General features: G+C 39.6%; 1 protein-coding gene across 50 annotated transcripts in view; it reads left to right on the forward strand.

The window, feature by feature from the left end:
- Positions 1–17037, forward strand: part of TRIP12 (thyroid hormone receptor interactor 12) — a 145442-nt gene extending 128405 nt beyond the window's left edge. For all 50 annotated transcript variants that reach the window (XM_072719266.1, XM_072719263.1, XM_072719268.1 and 47 more), the window contains 8 exons: positions 6200–6314; positions 6845–6999; positions 8062–8226; positions 11154–11318; positions 12698–12811; positions 14688–14782; positions 15713–15816; positions 16492–17037. In XM_072719266.1, coding sequence (XP_072575367.1) covers positions 6200–6314; positions 6845–6999; positions 8062–8226; positions 11154–11318; positions 12698–12811; positions 14688–14782; positions 15713–15816; positions 16492–16688 — 1110 coding nt within the window. In that variant the 3' untranslated portion in view covers positions 16689–17037. The remainder of the gene's footprint in view (positions 1–6199; positions 6315–6844; positions 7000–8061; positions 8227–11153; positions 11319–12697; positions 12812–14687; positions 14783–15712; positions 15817–16491) is intronic.
- The last annotated feature ends 2574 nt before the right edge of the window (positions 17038–19611 follow it).

Here is a 19611-nt window from a genome sequence, read left to right on the forward strand (position 1 = left end):
TTGGAAAATCGAAGCTCTCCAGGTTCCAAAGCTAAAGTGTATAATAAAAAGACAGGTGTTTTCCTTGTGTAAGAGCAAATGCTTGTAATTGTTAGGTTGATAAAGTAAAAGGATGTTTTAAGCATACCTTTCAAAATGTTTGAACTGCTTTTCAAAAGAAATCTCAGATAATAAACACACACTTACAACATTTACAATTCTAGTTGTATGAATGCGAATGTTTAAATGTATAGTTTGTAACCCTTTTCACATCAAGATGGAGAAAAAAAAAATCCCATCACCTCGGACTGTTTTCTTAAACCACTTTGTGCCCTACCCCCACCCAGAGGCAACCATTGGTCTATTTTCTGTCCTGTAGTTTTGTCTTTTTAAAATGATGTGCAGGGTGGAATAGTAGTAGAGTTTGTAGTCATTTGTGTTATTCTTCTCCCGCACTTAGCATAATGCTTTTGAGATGCATCCATGTTGTTGCCTGTATCAATTTGTTTCCTTTTATCAGTAATAGTAAGAGTCTATTGTATAGATATTTCAGGAAATGTTTCATCACCAAATGATGCACATTTTAGTTTCCAGTTTTGACACTTATGAATAATGCTGCCGTGAACGTTTGTGTACAAGTCTTTGTATAGATATGTGTTTATTTCTCTTAGGTAAATTCTTCAGGGATGAATTGCAAACTTATTTTTAGTAAGATATGTTTTTACTTTATGAAAAACACCAAACTGTTTCCCAAGTAGCTTTGCCATTTCCCATTCCCAGCAGTGATGAAGTATGAGAGTTTCCATTGGGTCCCATGCTCACCAACCCTTGGGTCTTTTTAATTTGGGGTTGGGGGTGGCTTAAAGTGGTATCTTACTATGTTGTATTTGAATTTTTCTGATGATTAATAATAGTTTCATTCCTATTTGTTTCACTGGCCATTCATATATCTTCTCTGGAGGAGTGTCTACTTTTCCAGTGTTGGGTTTTATGATTGAGTTCTTTTATTACTCTGGATACAAGGTCTCTTTGAGATGAGTGCAAACATTTTCTTCCACTCTGTGGTTTATCTTTCAGTTTCCTCATGAAATGTCTTTGGAAGAGCAGAAGTTTTAAATTTTGTTGAAGTCCAGTTATCAATTTTTATTTTTTGGTTTGTGCTTTTTTTATCCCAGGAAATTCTCCCTCACCCTTGGTTTTCAGAGATTTTCTCCCATGTGTTTTTATAGTTTCAGCTCTCATATTTTGGTCTATGGTCCATTTTTAGTTAATTTTTAGATATAGTGTAAGAGGTTAAGGTTCTTTTTCTCTCTTCCTAAATATAGGCTATTCCTTTTATCCAGCACCCTTTGTTTGAAAAGGCATATACTTGTCCCATATTGAATGACCTTGGCACCTATTTGAAAACAGTCGATTATGAATATTTGGATCTATTCCTGGGTTTTGTGTTCTTTGCTACTCTATACTCATGATTACTAGATCTTCACAATTAACTATAAATTGTGAAGTCAGGTAATGAATCCTCCAATTTTGCTTTACTTTGTCAGAGTTGTGGTTATTCTCAGGCCCAAGTAAATTTTAGAATCAGCTTGTAAGTGTCCACAGAAGACCTCACTGGACATTGATTGGGATTGTGTTGAACTTTGATCAGTTTGAGAGAAAATTGACATGTATTGTGTCTAGTCTTAGACTTTTTAAACATCATGTAGACTTCCATTTGTTTAGGTATTTTTATTTCTCTCAGTATCACTTCATTAAGTTAAATCTAGAGGTCTTTCATGCACATACTTTGTTAAATTTTTCCCTACATGTTTTGTGTTTTGTGATGATATGTAAAATGATACCATACTTATATTCCAGTTGCTGTTATTTTGTAGAAATACAGGTGATTTTTGTATCTTGGCCTTATTTTCTGTGATGTTCATAAATGTTAGTTCTAATAACTTTTTAATAGATCATTTAAGATTATTGCAGAGCCCGGGTTTGAGAAATTTCTGTAAAGGGCCAGATAGTAAATATTCAGTCTCCATCAAAAGTACTCCATTTTTGCCTTTGTACAAGCATGAAAGTGGCCATAGACAAAACCTAATACACATGAGCCTGGCCGTTTGCCAACAAAATTTTATTGTCAATGAAATTTGAAGTTCATATAATTTTCACATGTGGTGAGTTGATATTCAGGATTTTTCAACCATTGAAATTGTAAGAACCACTCTTAGCTTGCAGATTGTATAAAAACAGGAAGTGGGCCAGAGCATAGTTCACTAACCAATGTTGTTAGACAATTGGTGTGGGTTGTGGGGGAAAAAAAAAAAAACAGCTTGACTTCCTTTCTAACTTTTGTCATGTATTTCTTTTGAGGCACTTTTAAACAGCCACAACAGTTCATCAAAAATATTCAAATAATGGTTTTCTTTGTATTTTAACCATGAAATATTGAGTCTCTTGTGGATACCTTCCTCCCTCTTTTCCCTAAATATTTTTAAGACAAAACTTAAGAATGTTTGGACTTTTGAAACTCTTACAGACCTAAAATTCCCAAACCTTCTATTATACTGATTATTTATTTATAATAGCCAATCCCTCTGCCTCTCAGTTTTTTCGTCTATAAAATGTGAGTTAAAGTACAACCTCAAACAATCTGCAATATTACGTATAGTTATCCAAGGAATTTTAATTATGATTGATTTTTTTTTTTTTGTTCATTTTCTTAAGCATTTTCATCTTCTCATTAAGACTTTTGAAAAGTTACTTGGGAGTATTTAGTCATCAAAATTAAAACTTGAAGTAGTTATGACCTGGGAAGTAGAATACAGTGTGCTAGGGATCTAATTTATGGCAGAGTTCCTATAGTCAAAGGACTATAGCGTAGTTGTGGGGTACGTCGTAGGACAAAGGTATAAATTAATGTGGCTGAAGAGTGGTATGGGTGTCAAGTGAACAAGGCTTTCAGACAGGTCCTACTGTCTTGGAGTGTGTGGGCAGGACCATAGATTTAGACCTTGATGGAAGAGAGTGGGAGGATTAGGGGCCCAAACGTTGTGGCTTGAGCAAAGGATTGGGCTTGGTAGGGAGTGACTGCTCTGGAAGTGGTGGGAAAGAGGGAGGTGGAGTGGAGGCCTTGACTGCTAGGATAAGCAATTGGGATGGTCTTTTGAATCCACACTGATCATGCCTCTTGCTCAGAGGATAACCATGTTTTAGATGTTTACGTGCTTCTATTTCCTCTTCTAAAACTGCAAGACCTCTGCTCCAGCTGACTTCTTTTACTGAGTTTAACTTTGCTTCTTACATTTTACTCTTGCCAGGACTGTCTGTCTTTCCTTCCCTCTTGCATCTTTCATGGCTCTGCTCAGATTGCATCTCATGTGCAACCTAAACAAATTCAGAATAGCATCACATTGAGTGTTTGAAGGATCATCGGGATTCAGTCACTGATACAGAAGTCCTAATTTTAGTTTTTATTGCTGGATCCTACTTACTGATTATGGAAAAGATTCCAGGAGTTGATTTCATTGGGGAATAAGGGTTGTGAGGAGTACTGACTTTTTATATACAGAGGACCTCAGGTCATAAATCAGATTTAGCCATACAAGTCTGCAGGTGGTCATTAGGAAGACTTCAGACTAGCTCTAGAAGAATCCTAACTCAAAATGCCAAATCAAAAGGGGCCCCATCTAGAACAGGGGTGATTGCTATGCCAGGGAAGACCCAAACCAGTCTTTGGGCTCAGAGAGTCTTTAAGCCCCAGCATCAGCTGGGGATATAAATGACCACCCTCTGAGATGGTGAAGGGTTAGGAGTGTGGACTGTGGAGCCTGGCGCCAACAGTCACTGACCATAAGGCTGGGCAGATGATGTAACATTCTCAGTGATGGCCTCAACGGGGCCATAAGGAATGGGCCTTTCTCATCATGATGTTATAATGATTAACAGCAGAGCACGGTCATGTGAAAGCACTAGTATGTTAGCTTTTGAAAGAAAAAGACTTTTTGAAGTTTTGAGTCCAGCAAGTTGTCAAAACATGTATTTCTAAAGCTTTATAATTTTCTTTCCTTTAAAAACAAATGGAGCAAAAACAGTGTACCTACTACCTTTCTAGTGGAGTGGCTGAGTAGAACAGATACCTGGCTGGGTGAATTGCCAGAGAAGCTTTGACCTACTCATAACCACCCTCACAGAGATTTACTGTGGTGATGTGTTTACAGTGATACCCGTGCCGTTTAATATTTTAAGTCTGTTTTACCTTTGGAAATATTAGTCCCTTCTTTGGATGAAGGAATTAGACTGATCTGATTTTGTGATTTGTGTTTGGCCTAGTGGTAATTACCCTAAAGGGAGAAGAAAATTAAGTGGCTCTAAGGCACCATCTGGTGGAAATCAGTTGTTACTGCAGCTTTTCTTTTCTCTTGGTAGCTCTTTCCCTCTTTTCCTCTCCTCCAGTACCCAGGATTCAGTGGAGAACAGAGTACACAAAAATTCCTACCATCACACAGCAATTTTTAAAAATTTATTCTTAGTTTATTTTTATTTTTTTAGTGTGAAGAGGTTAGTGTACATGTACTTATGCATATATGTATGTTAGGCTGCATGATGAAGAAAAATAAAATAAGATGGATCAAAGCGGGGAGGAGATAGGTAATGTAAGGACATTTGAGCCAAGGCAAGTCATTACCATTTAGGGAAGGGAGTTTCTAAGAAAAGAGCAGAGAAGCAAAACCTCTGAGGCAGAGTCCTGGCCCTTTCCAGAATGACTGGCTAGAGGTAGGAGTCAAGCTATAGGAGGGGTCACTGAGGACCTGCAAGCCATGTGAGAACTTGAGCTTCTGCTTTGAGTGAGATGGTTATCCTCTCAGCACTGAGGCTGGACAATGAAATGCTGCAAGCGCTGGTACAGAGACCAAGCAGGAGGTTTTTAGCAATAAATAGACCAGATAAGGGTTAATGATGCTGGTAACCAGTATGGAATATATTTTGAAGGGGGGCTGGTGTATGATTACTTGGACTGTGTGGAGTAAAAAAGGAGAAAAGCCAGGGTTTTGTTGGAGCCCTGGGTGAATGCAGATGCCATTTACTGCTGTGAAATACTTAGAAAGGGACGGGCGTGGGCCCAGGTGTTATCACAGCCAACCCAATAACATCATGGTTTGCAGAGTTTGATCAAAATGTTCGTTGGATTGCATCTAATCTGTTGAGCTATTGGGATACTTTTTAAAAGTAACTATTATAATGATAATGCCCATTATTTGCAAATAATCTCCAAGTGAACTCTGGTTCTCTTGCTCAGGACTATGGTTTGATGTGCCTATATAAACTATGATATTAACTGGTCATTAGCTGCATACCTAATTTATGGTCCGAGCTGGTAGGACTTGGATAGAACAGGAAGGAATAACTAGGCTATGAAAACAGACACAGGCTATGTCCCACGGAGGAGGGGTTTTCGTTTGAGGCTGTACCATCACTTTGAAGCTGGTTTTAAAAATACCAGCGGCCATGCTCTAAACCAGGCCTATCAAGCAAGACTCCTCAGGACACACTCAACCATCTCCATGCATACATGCTGATAAAGCTCGCAGGAGTTTCCAGGGCACTGTGTGGCATGAGAAACACTGACAAACTCTCCGAGGCTAAGTTAGCCCGGTGCGTGCCAGCATGGATCTGACCTTCCCTTATTCCTGTATTCCTCAACAAACCCCTGTTAAAAGCCTCTTGTGTGTCCGGACACTAAAGAGAGTACAAAGGTGAATTAAAGCTACCCTTCAGTGAGAAATGCAAGCACATAATAAAATTACGGCTATGTGATGTGAAAAGTACTTAGCTGAAAATAGGAGTCTAAAGAAAAAGGAGCAGAGCAACTGGCAGAAAAGGAGGCATCTCCTGAAGAGATGACATTTGAGCTGGTTTCAGGCTAACAGCTCACCCAAAGAAGAAGATATATGCTGGGACAAAGCCATCTTTTACTCCCTGGGGATGAGAGCACTACAACAGTACTGAACCATACAGTGAAAACGTGAGGGTCCTAGGGAGTAATAAAGGGTGGCTTTCTTGTTCTAGGTGACCGATCCTGAAGGAATATAGTCAGGACAGTCTGGGAAATGATGCATGAAATAAACTGTTGCTGTTAGTTATCCACACTGCAAAAAGGTTGGCCTGTGGGGAAAAAAAGGCAGCAAAAGTTCTGAAAATTTGAAATTGTTCTACTTCTGTTCTCATGTAGGTTGGTACAGGTCTTGGGCCTACACTGGAGTTTTATGCACTTGTATCTCAGGAACTTCAGAGAGCTGACTTGGGTCTCTGGAGAGGTGAAGAAGTGACTCTCAGCAATCCAAAAGGTAATATTCATTTGTAAGTCAGTTTGTGTTTTTCAGATCAGGAAAAAGGGCCTTTATAATTTATTAAATAGATATAATTTCTTTCTTTCCCTTTTTTTTTTTTTTTTTTAAGATTTTAATTATTTATTCATGAGAGACAGAGAGAGAGAGAGAGGCAGAGGCACAGGCAGAGGGAGAAGCAGGCTCCATGCAGGGAGCCTGACGTGGGACTCAATCCCGGGACTCCAGGTTCATGCCCTGGGCCAAAGGCAGGCTCTAAACTGCAGAGCCACCCAGGGATCCCCCTAAATAGATACAATTTCTAGTAGAAGGCCATGCTCTCTGACCTTTAATTCCTTTTAGCCTTTGCTTTCTCTTTTATCAAATTAGAGCCTTCCGTTCTAGAGAGCTTCATCCCATGATGATCTGCTGTCTGATTTTGAGAATTCTGAATTTTTTAAATGTTCTTAGTTTACCACATTTTGTTTTGTCTTGCTTTGTTTTGTTTTGGGAAATAGCATCTAAAGTTTTATGACTTGATCATTTTATAGGAAGCCAAGAAGGGACCAAGTATATTCAAAACCTCCAGGGCCTGTTTGCGCTTCCTTTTGGTCGGACGGCTAAGCCGGCCCATATCGCAAAGGTTAAAATGAAGTTTCGCTTCTTAGGAAAATTAATGGCCAAGGCTATCATGGATTTCAGATTGGTAAGTTTAAGAGTATTTGCTTGTCTGCAACTTTTTTGTATTTGTATAGTTTTCTATAAAACTATATGAATCCCCTGTACTTTATTTTTAAAATAGTACTTCACAGACTTTAATGTGTATATGAATTTAACAGAGGTTCTATTTAAAAAATTAATTCTGAGATTCAGGGATGAGGCCCAAGAATCCACGGTCTTCATTGTCTTTTTTTTTTTTTTTTTTTTTTCCTTTTTTGTTTGCTGCTTTTCTCAGTAAGGATTTCACATTTTCATACGAACTCCCAGGTGATGCCAAATTGCTGTTATGAACCATTGCTTTAGTAGCAAGGGTTTAGAGAATCAGGCAACGTGAAGGGTGGTTTTAAAGTATGTTACTAGATTTTTAAATTCATTTAGGAAAGCCTGAGCTTTCTGCAGCTCAACTGCGGCAAGTGGTCATTGGAATGCTAGAGTGAAAATAACCTGTGAACTAAGTATTCACAGAGCTTTGACTGTTTCTAGCCTTTTCTTCATTTCTTCTTCTCACGTTTTCTGAGATACTTGGTCAGTCTGTAGAAGACATTGTCTTTCATCCAGTGTCAAGTTTCCAACCTGACGTTTTTGCTGTGCCTGCAGAATGGGTGGTTAATGAGTTATCTTAAAAGTTACAAGTTTTCAGTTTTAGGTGGTTCTTGTTTTTAACCTCTTTCAAATGTTTAGTAATACAGACTACAGTGGAATTTCAATTACTTGGCCGCAAATAGAGTAAGATTCCTATTATAAACATGTCTCAGGTTGGAGGCCTTTATGGAGAATATATGTCCAACATTAAAGATAACCTTTTCAAGGTCTGTTTAAATAGCATTCTTCAGTGAACTAAAATTCTCACAGTATCAGGGCCCCAAATTGGGTTTAAATGGGAATAGTTGCGTATAATGAAAAAAACAGTTAGAAAACGTGTTTTTTTGGAGAGGGGGGTTTGGATTACTTAACCTTTATAACGATCTCTTAAGATGTCAGTTATAGAACTGAGACAATTCTAGAAGCTTAGCGTGACGGTTAGACTATTTTGTGTTTTCTTTTGCAGGTGGACCTTCCCCTTGGCTTACCCTTTTATAAGTGGATGCTAAGGCAAGAAACTTCACTGACATCGCATGATTTGTTTGACATTGACCCAGTTGTAGCCAGATCAGTGTATCACCTAGAAGACATTGTCAGACAGAAGAAAAGACTTGAGCAAGATAAATCCCAGGTAAGCTTAGAAGATGAGGGAATGGTCAAGTGGATCAGTTTCTTAATGTTGCAAGATGAGGTCTTTGTTAAGTGGTTTATATTTGACCAATTATTATTTTATATTAATGTTTTAGTTTAGAAGAGTTTAGTTTTCTTTTTTTTTTACTAGAATAACTGAAACGATTTCACATGGGTAAGTTGACCTGTAATAATAGCTTGATTAACTAATAAAATATACTCCTGACTTGAACCCATAAGGCTCTTATTTATTAAATTTTAGATGGGCATTATGTATCTGGGCAGATACTGGATCATACTGAATTTTTTTTAGTAAGCATTGGAATCAATAAAAATTATTCTCAGGACACATTCTTTCCAGAAAGGTGGCTTAACTTAGGAGCAGTCCATCATTTGTTTATAGAACAATCTTAGGAAAATAGTTTTAAAAGTCATGGTGGGTGTACACACACAGTGGGTGTACTATTTCTTGGTAACACCTGTTGAGGCTTTTTTATTACAGTAATAACAGATTAAAAATTATTTGACCCAGTCGGAGATTAGTAGTAGTTCCGTGTCAGACCTTAGAGGAAGACAAGGTTTTATTTAAAAAGCAGTGGCACAGATTTAATTAGCTATATTTGGGCAGGCAACATGGACCGATGTTAAATTAATTCCGATTTTATAAATTATGTAAAATAAGAATAGAGGAGATTCTGTAGGAAAAGTGTCCCGTCTCCTGATACACTGGAGAAGAGCTGTAGAGAGATGGGGGTTTTAGAATGCCTTGTTACTGGAGAAGATGATTTCTTTGTAAGGGAATTAATTTTATCTCCCTTATTAATTGGTGATTTTTGGAAAAATAAGTTTGTTTATTAAAATAGTGAAATTGGCATTTAAAAGAGGCCAAGTAAGTACATCTTTAGAAGATCTATTGAAGATCTATTGTTTTAGGATTTTTAGAATCAATTTTATGCCTAGCAGATTTGAAAGTTTTAAAAACAAATGCAATCTTAATTTGAAATCATCTCTTAGGTAAATAATGGCCCCAAAAAAGGAAGGAAAGAAAGAGTAAAATTCATGACACTGTTCCAAGTGCCACATATGTATCTTAATTCATTTAATTCACAGCACCCCTCAGAGACTTAGATATTACTGTTAGTCATCTTTTTACTCATGAGAAACCCAGGGGAGATACAGGTGGAGTAACCTGCCAAGGTCACATATCTAGAATGTGGGAGGGGAGCAGAATTCACACGCAGGCTGTTTGTTCTGGAGCCTTCACTCTTACAGATTTTGCAATATTCCATCCGTTCTTTTCCTCTTTTTTGAGATTTATTCTAATCTTTATTTTTGTTGTTGTCAATTTAAAAATATAAAAGTGCATACCATAGAAACCACATTCCAAAAACTGCATTACTGTATTAACCAGTTTTCACCCAGCACATGGGGAATGGTGGTATTCTGGAGCACCTCACCGCATCGTTTATAAAGTATACAGATGGAACAAACTTGATAGTTTAAATTCTTAACAGATACATGGGAAATGGCCTAAAGCTTGTTAGTTTTCAATTTAATATAAGGTCTGAAGAAATAAATAGCAAATTCCTTTTAAACATCTGGGGGACACTATATTCTAGATTCCTATCAACGATAGCATTTTATAATGTAAACCTTTATAAATAAGATGTTTCTTAAGTAGCTGTAGGAGAAGAGACTTTGCCTGAGCATAGCAGTGATAGCAGTGACCACCGTGGTCTGTGCAAGAGGTAGGGGGCAATTTTGAGCGCTTTGCAGCCCAGCCAGAGAACATTTAAGAGATGGTGATGATTACCATCTAGTCTTTATAAATGTAAAATGAAAGGCCTCCCTTCTGGTGTTTTCCAATCATTCATTTGAGGTGGAAAAGACCTCAACAGGGCTTTTATACAGAAGAGGACAGATTAGGATTGTTCCTTAATATTACTGCTGTCACCTCTTCTGCATCTGAATTATCTGGAATCCTAAATGGCTTTCATTTCCTTTTTAAAAATTACTAATTTAAAATCAAAACTCCCTCGTTTTTTGTTTCGTTGTTTTTAGTTTAATTGACTAATTTCTTTCACCTGGACTGTTGAGCCATTAGGAATTTCATATTCAGGGGTATCTCCAATTTGGAAAGCGATTTCGCTGCTTTTTCCTATACCAGATACCTTAATTTTCGGGTACCATTTGTAGTTTTGCATGTTGGTCTTAGATTTCTAATCTAAGAGTATGTATCTATTTATATAACCCTTTAGTATTCTTAAGCATTTAACAAAGTGACTAATAATTGCTTTTATATTCAGAGTATGACTTGAGGAACCTTTTTCATTGCAGCATTATTAGGTAGATACAGATCTGTTATGCTAGTCCTGATGGGATTGAATAAGGAATCTCCAGGGTGTTCTTTAGACTTTGTAGGGAACAAAAGTTAATTACTGTTCCTTAGATAGTGCATTATTTGTATTTATGGTTTCCTAACTAAGGAATTAACTAATCAACTAATATTATTAATAATATAGCAATTAACTATGTATATAATTGGATTCATTAAGATTAATATAGAATTTAGGAAAAGCTTTTCTGGCTCTATAGGCACTCTTAAATTGACCATCACTTAAGTGATGATCACTTTCTGTGAAATCTGATTTGAAATAGGGTCAAATTGACAGACATCTCATGTTGAAGGAACACTTCCTGATCTTGTTTGTGCCTATATAAAAATAATTGGATTCTTAAGTATTTAAGATTATTTCCTTTGTGATATGTGACTTGTTCACTTGTAAATGATGATACAAAAAGAAACACTGTAAGAGCAGAAGGAACTCATAAAATGTATTTGCCTAGCTTTTGTTTTATAAACACAGACACAGAACCAACTGAATGACTGTGTCTGACATCCCTTCCTCCCCCCCCCCCTTTTTTTAGACCAAAGAGAGTCTACAATATGCGTTAGAAACCCTGACTATGAATGGCTGCTCAGTTGAAGATCTAGGATTGGATTTCACGCTGCCAGGGTTTCCCAACATTGAACTGAAGAAAGGAGGAAAGGACATACCAGTCACCATCCACAATTTAGAGGAGTACCTAAGAGTATGTAATCGGGGCACCTTTCAGGGAGGGAAGGGGAATGCTGGTGTGGGAACTCAAGACTTCCTGTTGGCACTATTCCTGGGGAGAGAAAGCACCTGTCCTAGGAAGCTGCCTCTCCTGCCCAGCTGAGAGTCTTGACACACATAATGGCTGTGTCCCATCCACTTCTTCAGGCCTTAGCTTCCATCTGCTTTTGAGAGAACAGGTCAGATAGTTCACGAAATCTCATATGACCTCAAATTTGCTGTCTTCATTTAAAAGAAATCAGTGAAAAGGAGCTATTGCTTGTGTTCTCACTAAGCTGCATTTTGTCTATCAGAGTTGCTAACTTGATAGAATTCACACACACACACGTTTGTTGGGTGTAGTGAGGACTTTCAGATAATTTGTGGTTCTTGACTATTTTTGGAAAGTTTTCTTTTGGTTCTTTTCTGACCTCAAGTGGAAAGAGCATTGTGTTCAAGATAGAATACCATCTACACCCAGACTTAGGTTTTCCAGCAGCCTTCAGTGGGTTTATATAGAAATGATGGCTCTGGTTTCTTCACCTGGTAGAGAAAGAGCATAGATAGCAGAGGTCTCCAACATTTCTGTGACTGATCCACACTTCCTTTAATATTCAGAGGACTGTGTGCTCATACTACCTGCTTTTCCTCACATTGAGAAAGCAGACCTTTTAGCCAACTGGTAAATGATGAGTTAACATCCAGATTAAGGTTCTCTGAAAATAATTTGTAATAACACTTATGTTTTGGTTTTCATTTTTATCTGAATATGTCCTTATTTCTTGAACCCGGTGGGTTAGCCAAAGTCGTCGATGGCTAGATTATTTTGGACCAATAACAAATGCTTTCTGTTACTTTTCAATTTCATGTGACTGCATTTCTGTAGTTGGCCTTTTTGTAAATGAGGGTGCACTGCAAAAGGGTTGGCTTCTAAGAACTTTGTCAGGATTTAGATCTAAAAATTTCACATTAAAAATCAGAATACTTAACAGTTGGTAATTGTGAATCTTGAAACATGAGCTTCTTAATAACATTTTTCCTCTTGGGAAACTCTTATCTGCTTCTCATCTGGTATTATTCTGTGACATCGGGATTCTGCGTAAATGAATTTTAAAAACACGCTAAATATAAATGTCCAGCGGTTTATTGTTGTCTTATGTTTTCTTATTGACCAGGCCCCTGGGGTTAGAATTGACCTGAGAGGTCTCTGTTGTTTTCTGGGAGCTATTTTAGAGACTTATAACTTGTGTTTTGTTTTTCGTTGTTTTGTTTTTAAGTGATCGGGAAGGATGTTTCACTGTACTTTGCCACATATTGGATAAGAAGGAGATATGAAATCTTCTCATGGTTTCTAAAAGACCTTTCTTTTTGCAGCTGGTTATATTCTGGGCACTAAATGAAGGCGTTTCCAGGCAATTTGATTCCTTCAGAGATGGATTTGAATCCGTCTTTCCACTTAGTCATCTTCAGTACTTCTACCCGGAAGAAGTGAGTAGCTGGTGTCTAAAAGAAATGGTCATTGCTCCTTGTGTGTCTCTGTAGTTATCTAGTGAGCTGTCCCCAAGCCATATAGCCAAGAATTGTTGCAAACAGGAAAACTTGGGGGAAGGGGGAAGAGGTTTGGGAAATAAAGACCATTTCCTGAGCAGAGAAGAGTATTAAATACTAATTATAAATAACATTGTTATATAAATACTAAATACAGTTTAGCTGTTAGGGTGTGGGGTTGGTGTTAATTGGTGAGCAGACAGCCTCCTGTCACATGACCCTGCATCCTGGCCAGCAGGGGATGTGCTGCAGGTGTCTGCGGTTCTGTCGCTGGCATGGGGGGCCCTGAGTCCACAGTAGTGGCAGGGACAGGGAGGAGGGCACACTTTCTTTTTCTTTTTCTTTTTTTTTTTAAGATTTTATTTATTCATGAGAGACACAGGAGAGAAAGAGAGAGAGGCAGAGACACAGGCAGAGGGAGACGCAGGCCCCATGCAGGGAGCCCGATATGAGGCTCAATCCCAGGACTCCAGGATCACAACCTGGGCTGAAGGCAGGCGCCAAACTGCTAAGCCATCCAGGGATCCCCCACTTTTTTTCTAACCTAAACTTCCTGTATTAGGTGAGACATTGCTTAATGTTTGGAGGCAGGCCTTGAAGTTTTAACAGAGTTTTTGCAAATGCCTTTGAGAAGGGGGAACATGAGTTTAAGTGCAGTCCTCCAGCCATCTTAAGTGCAGCAAGAATCTGAACAACCATTCCCTAGTGGTGAGATGGCACGGAAAGGGACAGTTTGGAATCCCTTTTGTTTATTATTTGAGTGGTAACTAGAATACACACTTATTATTGGCTGAATCCAGATATCTCTGAGTGACTCAGCATTTTAATGTTCATTGTAATTTTTATGTCCACTCCAGTTTGCTACTTATTGAAGCAGGTCGTGTATGGGACACTGGCAGGCACTGAGTGTCACCTGGTATTGAAAGCAGCAGGTGTTGCTCCTGGAATTGAATTCTGGTTCCCAGCACTTAACCGTCTGACCTTATCTAGGTGGTTGTATCTGATTAGACGGCGGCCTCATCCATAAAATTGAGATGATCTCTGCCTTACTGAACAGGATGCATAAAGTACCTGACAGTGAGGGACACGAGGTAGATACTAAATTCTATAAGCCCTGAATTGGATTTTCTCAAAGTATGCAGTCGTTGCAAAGATGGGCAGTTATCAGAGAAACAGTGGTTTAACTGGAAACTGATGTTAGATTGTCCAAGGAGACACAAGCCCTTCTTGCTTTCTAACGTTCCCCTGTAACAGCTAGTTTGGTCCCTGTGCCGCCACAGCCAGCCATCTGGCAGCCGTCTGTGTCTCAGAGAGAAAGCTGCCCATTTGCTGTGTCTGTTTAGCTTCTCCCACTTCTCTCTCCAGCTTAGTCTGTGTCTTCGCTTCTATTATTGTATACCCCCATATTTCTAGAAAATGGGATTTATGGAATCTCCCTGGATAGAAGTAGATTATCAAGTTAAAGCCTCTAGAGACATGAGAAGAGTTAGGAAAACTTAAACCAAGGGTTTGTCTCAGGGACATTTTTGTCTGTGATTAAAGGCTTCTTTTGGACCCAGTCCTGCAAATGGGCAGTGTACCTATTAATGCAAATGAAGAGAAGATTGATTTTTATAAATATAGTAGAGGAGCACTTTATATTAAAAAAAAAAAAAGAAGTCCTGAGCAGACTTTTTTGATGCTAAAAAGGATATTCTTATTTGGTACACATAGGCCTGTATCCTATTGGCATAATGCAAAACTACATGCCCTGTGAGTTGTCACTCAGTTATGCAGCCGTGTCTTACTAACTTGTTACTGTTGTATAAACACACAGCTGGATCAGCTCTTGTGTGGCAGTAAAGCAGACACGTGGGATGCGAAGACACTGATGGAGTGCTGCAGGCCGGACCACGGTTATACTCATGACAGGTAAGTAGTAGGTCTGCTGGCTTTTCATTTTATGGCTAAGAATGTGGCAGTGTGTGTGTATATGCACACATTATAAACATTTTTTTTTTTCATTATAAACATTTTAAAATTTGTTTACCTATTTAAAATTTAAAAATTTGGGATCCCTGGGTGGCGCAGCGGTTTAGCGCCTGCCTTTGGCTCGGGGCGCGATCCTGGAGACCTGGGATCGAATCCCACGTCGGGCTCCCGGTGCATGGAGTCTGCTTCTCCCTCTGCCTATGTCTCTGCCCCTCCCTCTCTCTCTCTCTTTGTGTGTGTGACTATCGTAAATAGATAAAAAATTTTAAAAAAAAATAAATAAAATAATTTATTTGGGAGAAAGAGTGAGCATAAGCATGAGTGAGGGGCATAGGGACAGAGGGAGAAGCAGGCTCCCACCCTGAGCAGGGAGCCCAACATGGGGCTTGATCCCAGGACCTACGCCCGAGGCAGGTGCTTATTAACCCACTGAGCCACCCAGGCACCCTAAATTTATCTACCTATTTTAAAGGAGTCTTTCTGATATTTAGGCCTCGTTTCTGTTAAGACCTTAGGATCCAAAGATGGCTTTTATCAAGCATTTTTGCAAAAATAGACGGGGGGGGGGGGGGGGGGGCGGGATGGAGGGAGAATACAGGTTTCACCCCGTTACCCATTTTTCTGTATAGTGAAAGGGAGATGTCTGTATAATCCCCTACAAGTCTTATTTGTTAGTACAGTAACCATTCCATTTGAATTCCCACTGTGACAACAGAAACAAATTTGATTTCAGAGTGTGTTGTAATGTGAATTCATAGGTAGTCATTTAAATTTGGTGGTTTGTAGCTTATTGTGAGAGTCTGCCTTGTGTGGTGTTCAAAACTGTATTTGAATATAAGAAATAATTGTGGTTATTTATTTCTGTTGTAGTCGGGCTGTGAAGTTCTTGTTTGAGATTCTCAGTAGTTTTGATAATGAGCAGCAGAGGTTGTTTCTCCAGTTTGTGACAGGTAGCCCAAGATTGCCTGTTGGAGGTGGGTATGCCTTTGTTCTGTAGGGGGGCGTGCGGGCGGGAGTGTCCGACAGGCAGACACTTGGGTACCAACAGCAGGCTATTCTGTGTTGGACTCACAGTGCCTCGTAGTCATTCTGATACCGTAATGCTTCTGAATTTTCAGTTTGGTGATACATGAGAGCTATCGCCACCAGGGAATTCATAGGGATTATCTTAAAACACATTGAAGTAGGTTAGTTAATGAACACGTGATGTTAGTTTTCTAGATAAAATTCAGATCCTCAGGCCATGTGTCCATTACGGGCTCCTAGATGAGAATACCTTATAAAGTCTACTTTCCCAGAAGTGAGTCAGTCCTAATAGGAGTTGAGTGCGTCCTCTGAAAAGTCAGAAAGCCTAAGGAACCGTTTGCCTCCTCATTAAACCCCAGGGTTCTTTGTGGTAAATACAGCAGATACCAGATTCCATACACTCAAACGTTTACGGACTGTGGAGGTTTAGCTGCCAAGCCAGAAAGAGCACCCCGTGCGTGCGGCACAGCAGAGCAGTGTGTGTTTCCTGAGAGAAGGGCGTGTTCATGATGCCAGACTGATTCTTGTCCCCTGGTTAAGAAAGAGAACGTTCTCCGCCTTGGCTATATGCATCCCGTAAACATACTGAGCTCCTTGGTCTTTCTTCCTTCCCCTTTCATCAGGCTTCCGGAGTCTGAATCCACCTCTGACAATTGTCCGGAAGACCTTCGAGTCCACGGAGAACCCCGACGACTTCTTGCCCTCTGTAATGACTTGTGTGAACTACCTTAAGTTGCCGGACTACTCGAGCATTGACATCATGCGTGAGAAACTGTTGATTGCAGCGAGAGAAGGGCAGCAGTCATTCCATCTTTCCTGATCACAACGAGAACTACAGTGTCTGCCTGTTACAGCAAAAGAAAAAAATCATGATTTCTTTTCTAAATGTATCACCTGAGTCAAGGAAACATGTTACGCCTTCTTGTTGTAGGAAAAACGGCTTGCAGATTATACAAGAGACACTTGGTTGATATTCATTAATGGCCCCATGGACTTAAAAGTGATCAGGCCCTAAAACGTTGTTGTGATGAGGTTTCTTTAGCAAGTTCTTGTTTAAATTATCATTTATTTGATGAGTGAAGTTTTTAACTTGCTTTGCTGTGTGAAATTTAAAAAAAAAAAGGGATGTTTTTCCAGGCTGAAACAATAAATGTCGCTGTGCAGTTTAATTCTGGGCTGTGTGTATCCATCGAGCTAAGTCTGCAGTTTTGTTTCCTCCAAAGACAACTCTTGTACATACGTACAGAAATTCAAGCTCCCGTGTTTTCGACCAGTTCGGTTTCGTAGGTTAGCTCTGTGTGCTCTTCACTCGCCTCTAATATCCTCCCTGATTCGTGTCCTGTCTGCAGTCTACACGGTTTTTTGTTTTGTGTTTTTGTTTTTGTTTTTGTTTTTGTATACAGCACTCACGGTGGTCCCGTTTTCATTAGCCACGGGCTTCTGTCGTTCCATGTTCTCTCTCAAATGAAGATATAATTTGAAAATCCATTGAACTGAAATATACTGTCAATAGAACTCAGCCTCTGTTGCTTGGTAGACTTCTCGTAGGTTAGTTCTAATAGAGCCGTCGGGTATTGCTGGTATTGCTGGCTGTTGCCCAGTGACGCACTAGGACCGTTCACACGGTGATTCTGGCGACCACAGCAGCCTCTGGACTGGAGGCCGGGAGAGCTCACACCTCTCTCTTGTGTAGGTTATAAAAAAGTCTATGGCTTGGGCTGGCCGGTGTTTAATATCCTAAGACCAGAGCGTTCTGCGTCGATGTAAGGTTTTAAAATTAGCCGTTTTCATCCCCTGTTGGAGTAAAAGGATTTTTTTTTTTCCTCCCTCGTCCTTGTTTTAAGTTCTTGTTCCTAGTCTGCTCCCTCCCGCCCTCCCCTTCCCTTCCTCCTCCCAAGCCTGACTTGGGCCAGGCAGTTCAGACTTTGTCTCCACACCGATGAAAGCACCTGTACGCAATGCTCTGTCCGGCTGTTTTATGTGCTGGTTTCTCAGATCTGCAATAATCAATCCATCAGGTTCATGTTTTTACCTGAAAATAAATAAAAGTTTGCCTCACCTTTTTTGTTTTTAGTTCTGTGCCGTATGCATAACTTGCCATCGCGTAGATGTAGATCTCCGTGCAAGCAAATGGTCATGTCGCTGTGATTTGCATCACGGCTGATTTTGCCATTCAAAGAATTTATAATAGCGACTTGAAGAACATAAAATATGGAAAGAAAATGGGAGGAGATTCCTTCCTTCCTTTCTTCCTAAGGTTCAAAGTTAAGACTGTTGCATCAGTTTGAGAGAATTTCCATAATGCATCTTTTTGGAAATGAGACATGAGCTAATTGTGTTTTTTGGTTTTGGTTTTTGTTTTTGTTTTTTTTTTTATTGAACTTTGAGAAATCAATTCTCTTGTTTTACAGACTGTTCCAAAATAGTATCTAATTGGTGTAGAAATCCCTTTGTTTCCCATCCCTCTGCGGAAGAGCAGCAGAGCGGCTTGTTTTATTTAGATGATTTTGTCATTTTACACTTCAATGGCCTTAGGAGCATCCCCCCCATCCCCCTCCTCACGGAGAACTTGGGCAGTGACTGCCCCCTCTGTCGGAGGAGCTCAGGGGGCTCGGGGGGCGCCTCCCCTGGTCCTTGCAGAGGCTCTGGCAAGTGGACAGCTTCACCATGAGACCCAAGAAAAGGGAGTTGTGTTTCTGCGGTTCCGACGCTGACAGCATAGGAGCCGAGCAGTGTAATCAAGTGACTTTTGTGTTATGGGATGAGTGGATTTGTTTAAACTGTTCTGATAACTTTTTTACAGACTAAGCACAAAGATTTTTGTGTGAACATAGCATTTTGTTCCTCATTTTTTTTAAGGGTTCTATTGTTAAAATTTAGACATGTATAAACAAAGCAATGTTTCATACTAAAAATACCTGTATCTGACATTTTTTATTCATATTGTGGCCCTGGCCGATTTGGCCTCGTTCATTTTCCACATGAACCAATATGTTTGATGGTTTTGAATCAAACTGGAGGTTGATTGTTTCAAAATCAGTAGTTCACCTGTTTAAGTGCTTTTTAGCCGTTAGCTTACTCCTCAGTGTACGGGACCCTTTGTTAATTAGGGGGCAAGTAGACTCTTGCCATTTTAAAGCAATCTCTCTCGGCAGAGGCCTTAATCTTGCATCGTTAGGGAAGAAAGTATGTACTTCATTTGCTATTACTCCAGTTTTGCCTTAAATTTATTTGCTTAGCAATCCGACCAACAAGCACTGATTTCTGAGTATGCTTTACACCTAGACGGTTGGGTAGCAACTGAGCTTTTGCTGTCCTTTAATTTTTCCTGAGATGGAGTCAGACGTTAGTCACCGCTAACACTGTGTGGCGGTGTCATTTAGATGGTTACTGCTCCGATCTGCTTTGTATAGGAGAACATTTTTTTAACTACTTCACTCTAAGAAGGAAGGAAGAGGTAGTTCAATGTAATCCCCTCCTCCCAGCCCCTCCAGAAAGTGAATCGTGAGTTCTAGGTCTGATCAGGAACAGACCTGGAGAGAGTTCCAGATGCCTTAGCCCAACCCAGCAGAAAACGTTCACACAGCCACTCACTCTAAGGATATGGACTTCTCTCTTCCTGTGCTTCGGCTCTGGTTCCTGTGTTTGTAGTGACAGAGAACTTTCTTTGACTTAAGCATTCTAGAAAGAAGGTCATTTCCCTGAAGCCCCTCCTACCTGCCTTTGGCTGTTCCCAGTACTTG

The sequence above is a fragment of the Vulpes vulpes genome, chromosome 9 (genome assembly GCF_048418805.1).
Source record: "Vulpes vulpes isolate BD-2025 chromosome 9, VulVul3, whole genome shotgun sequence".
In the NCBI taxonomy this organism is placed as follows: domain Eukaryota; kingdom Metazoa; phylum Chordata; class Mammalia; order Carnivora; family Canidae; genus Vulpes; species Vulpes vulpes.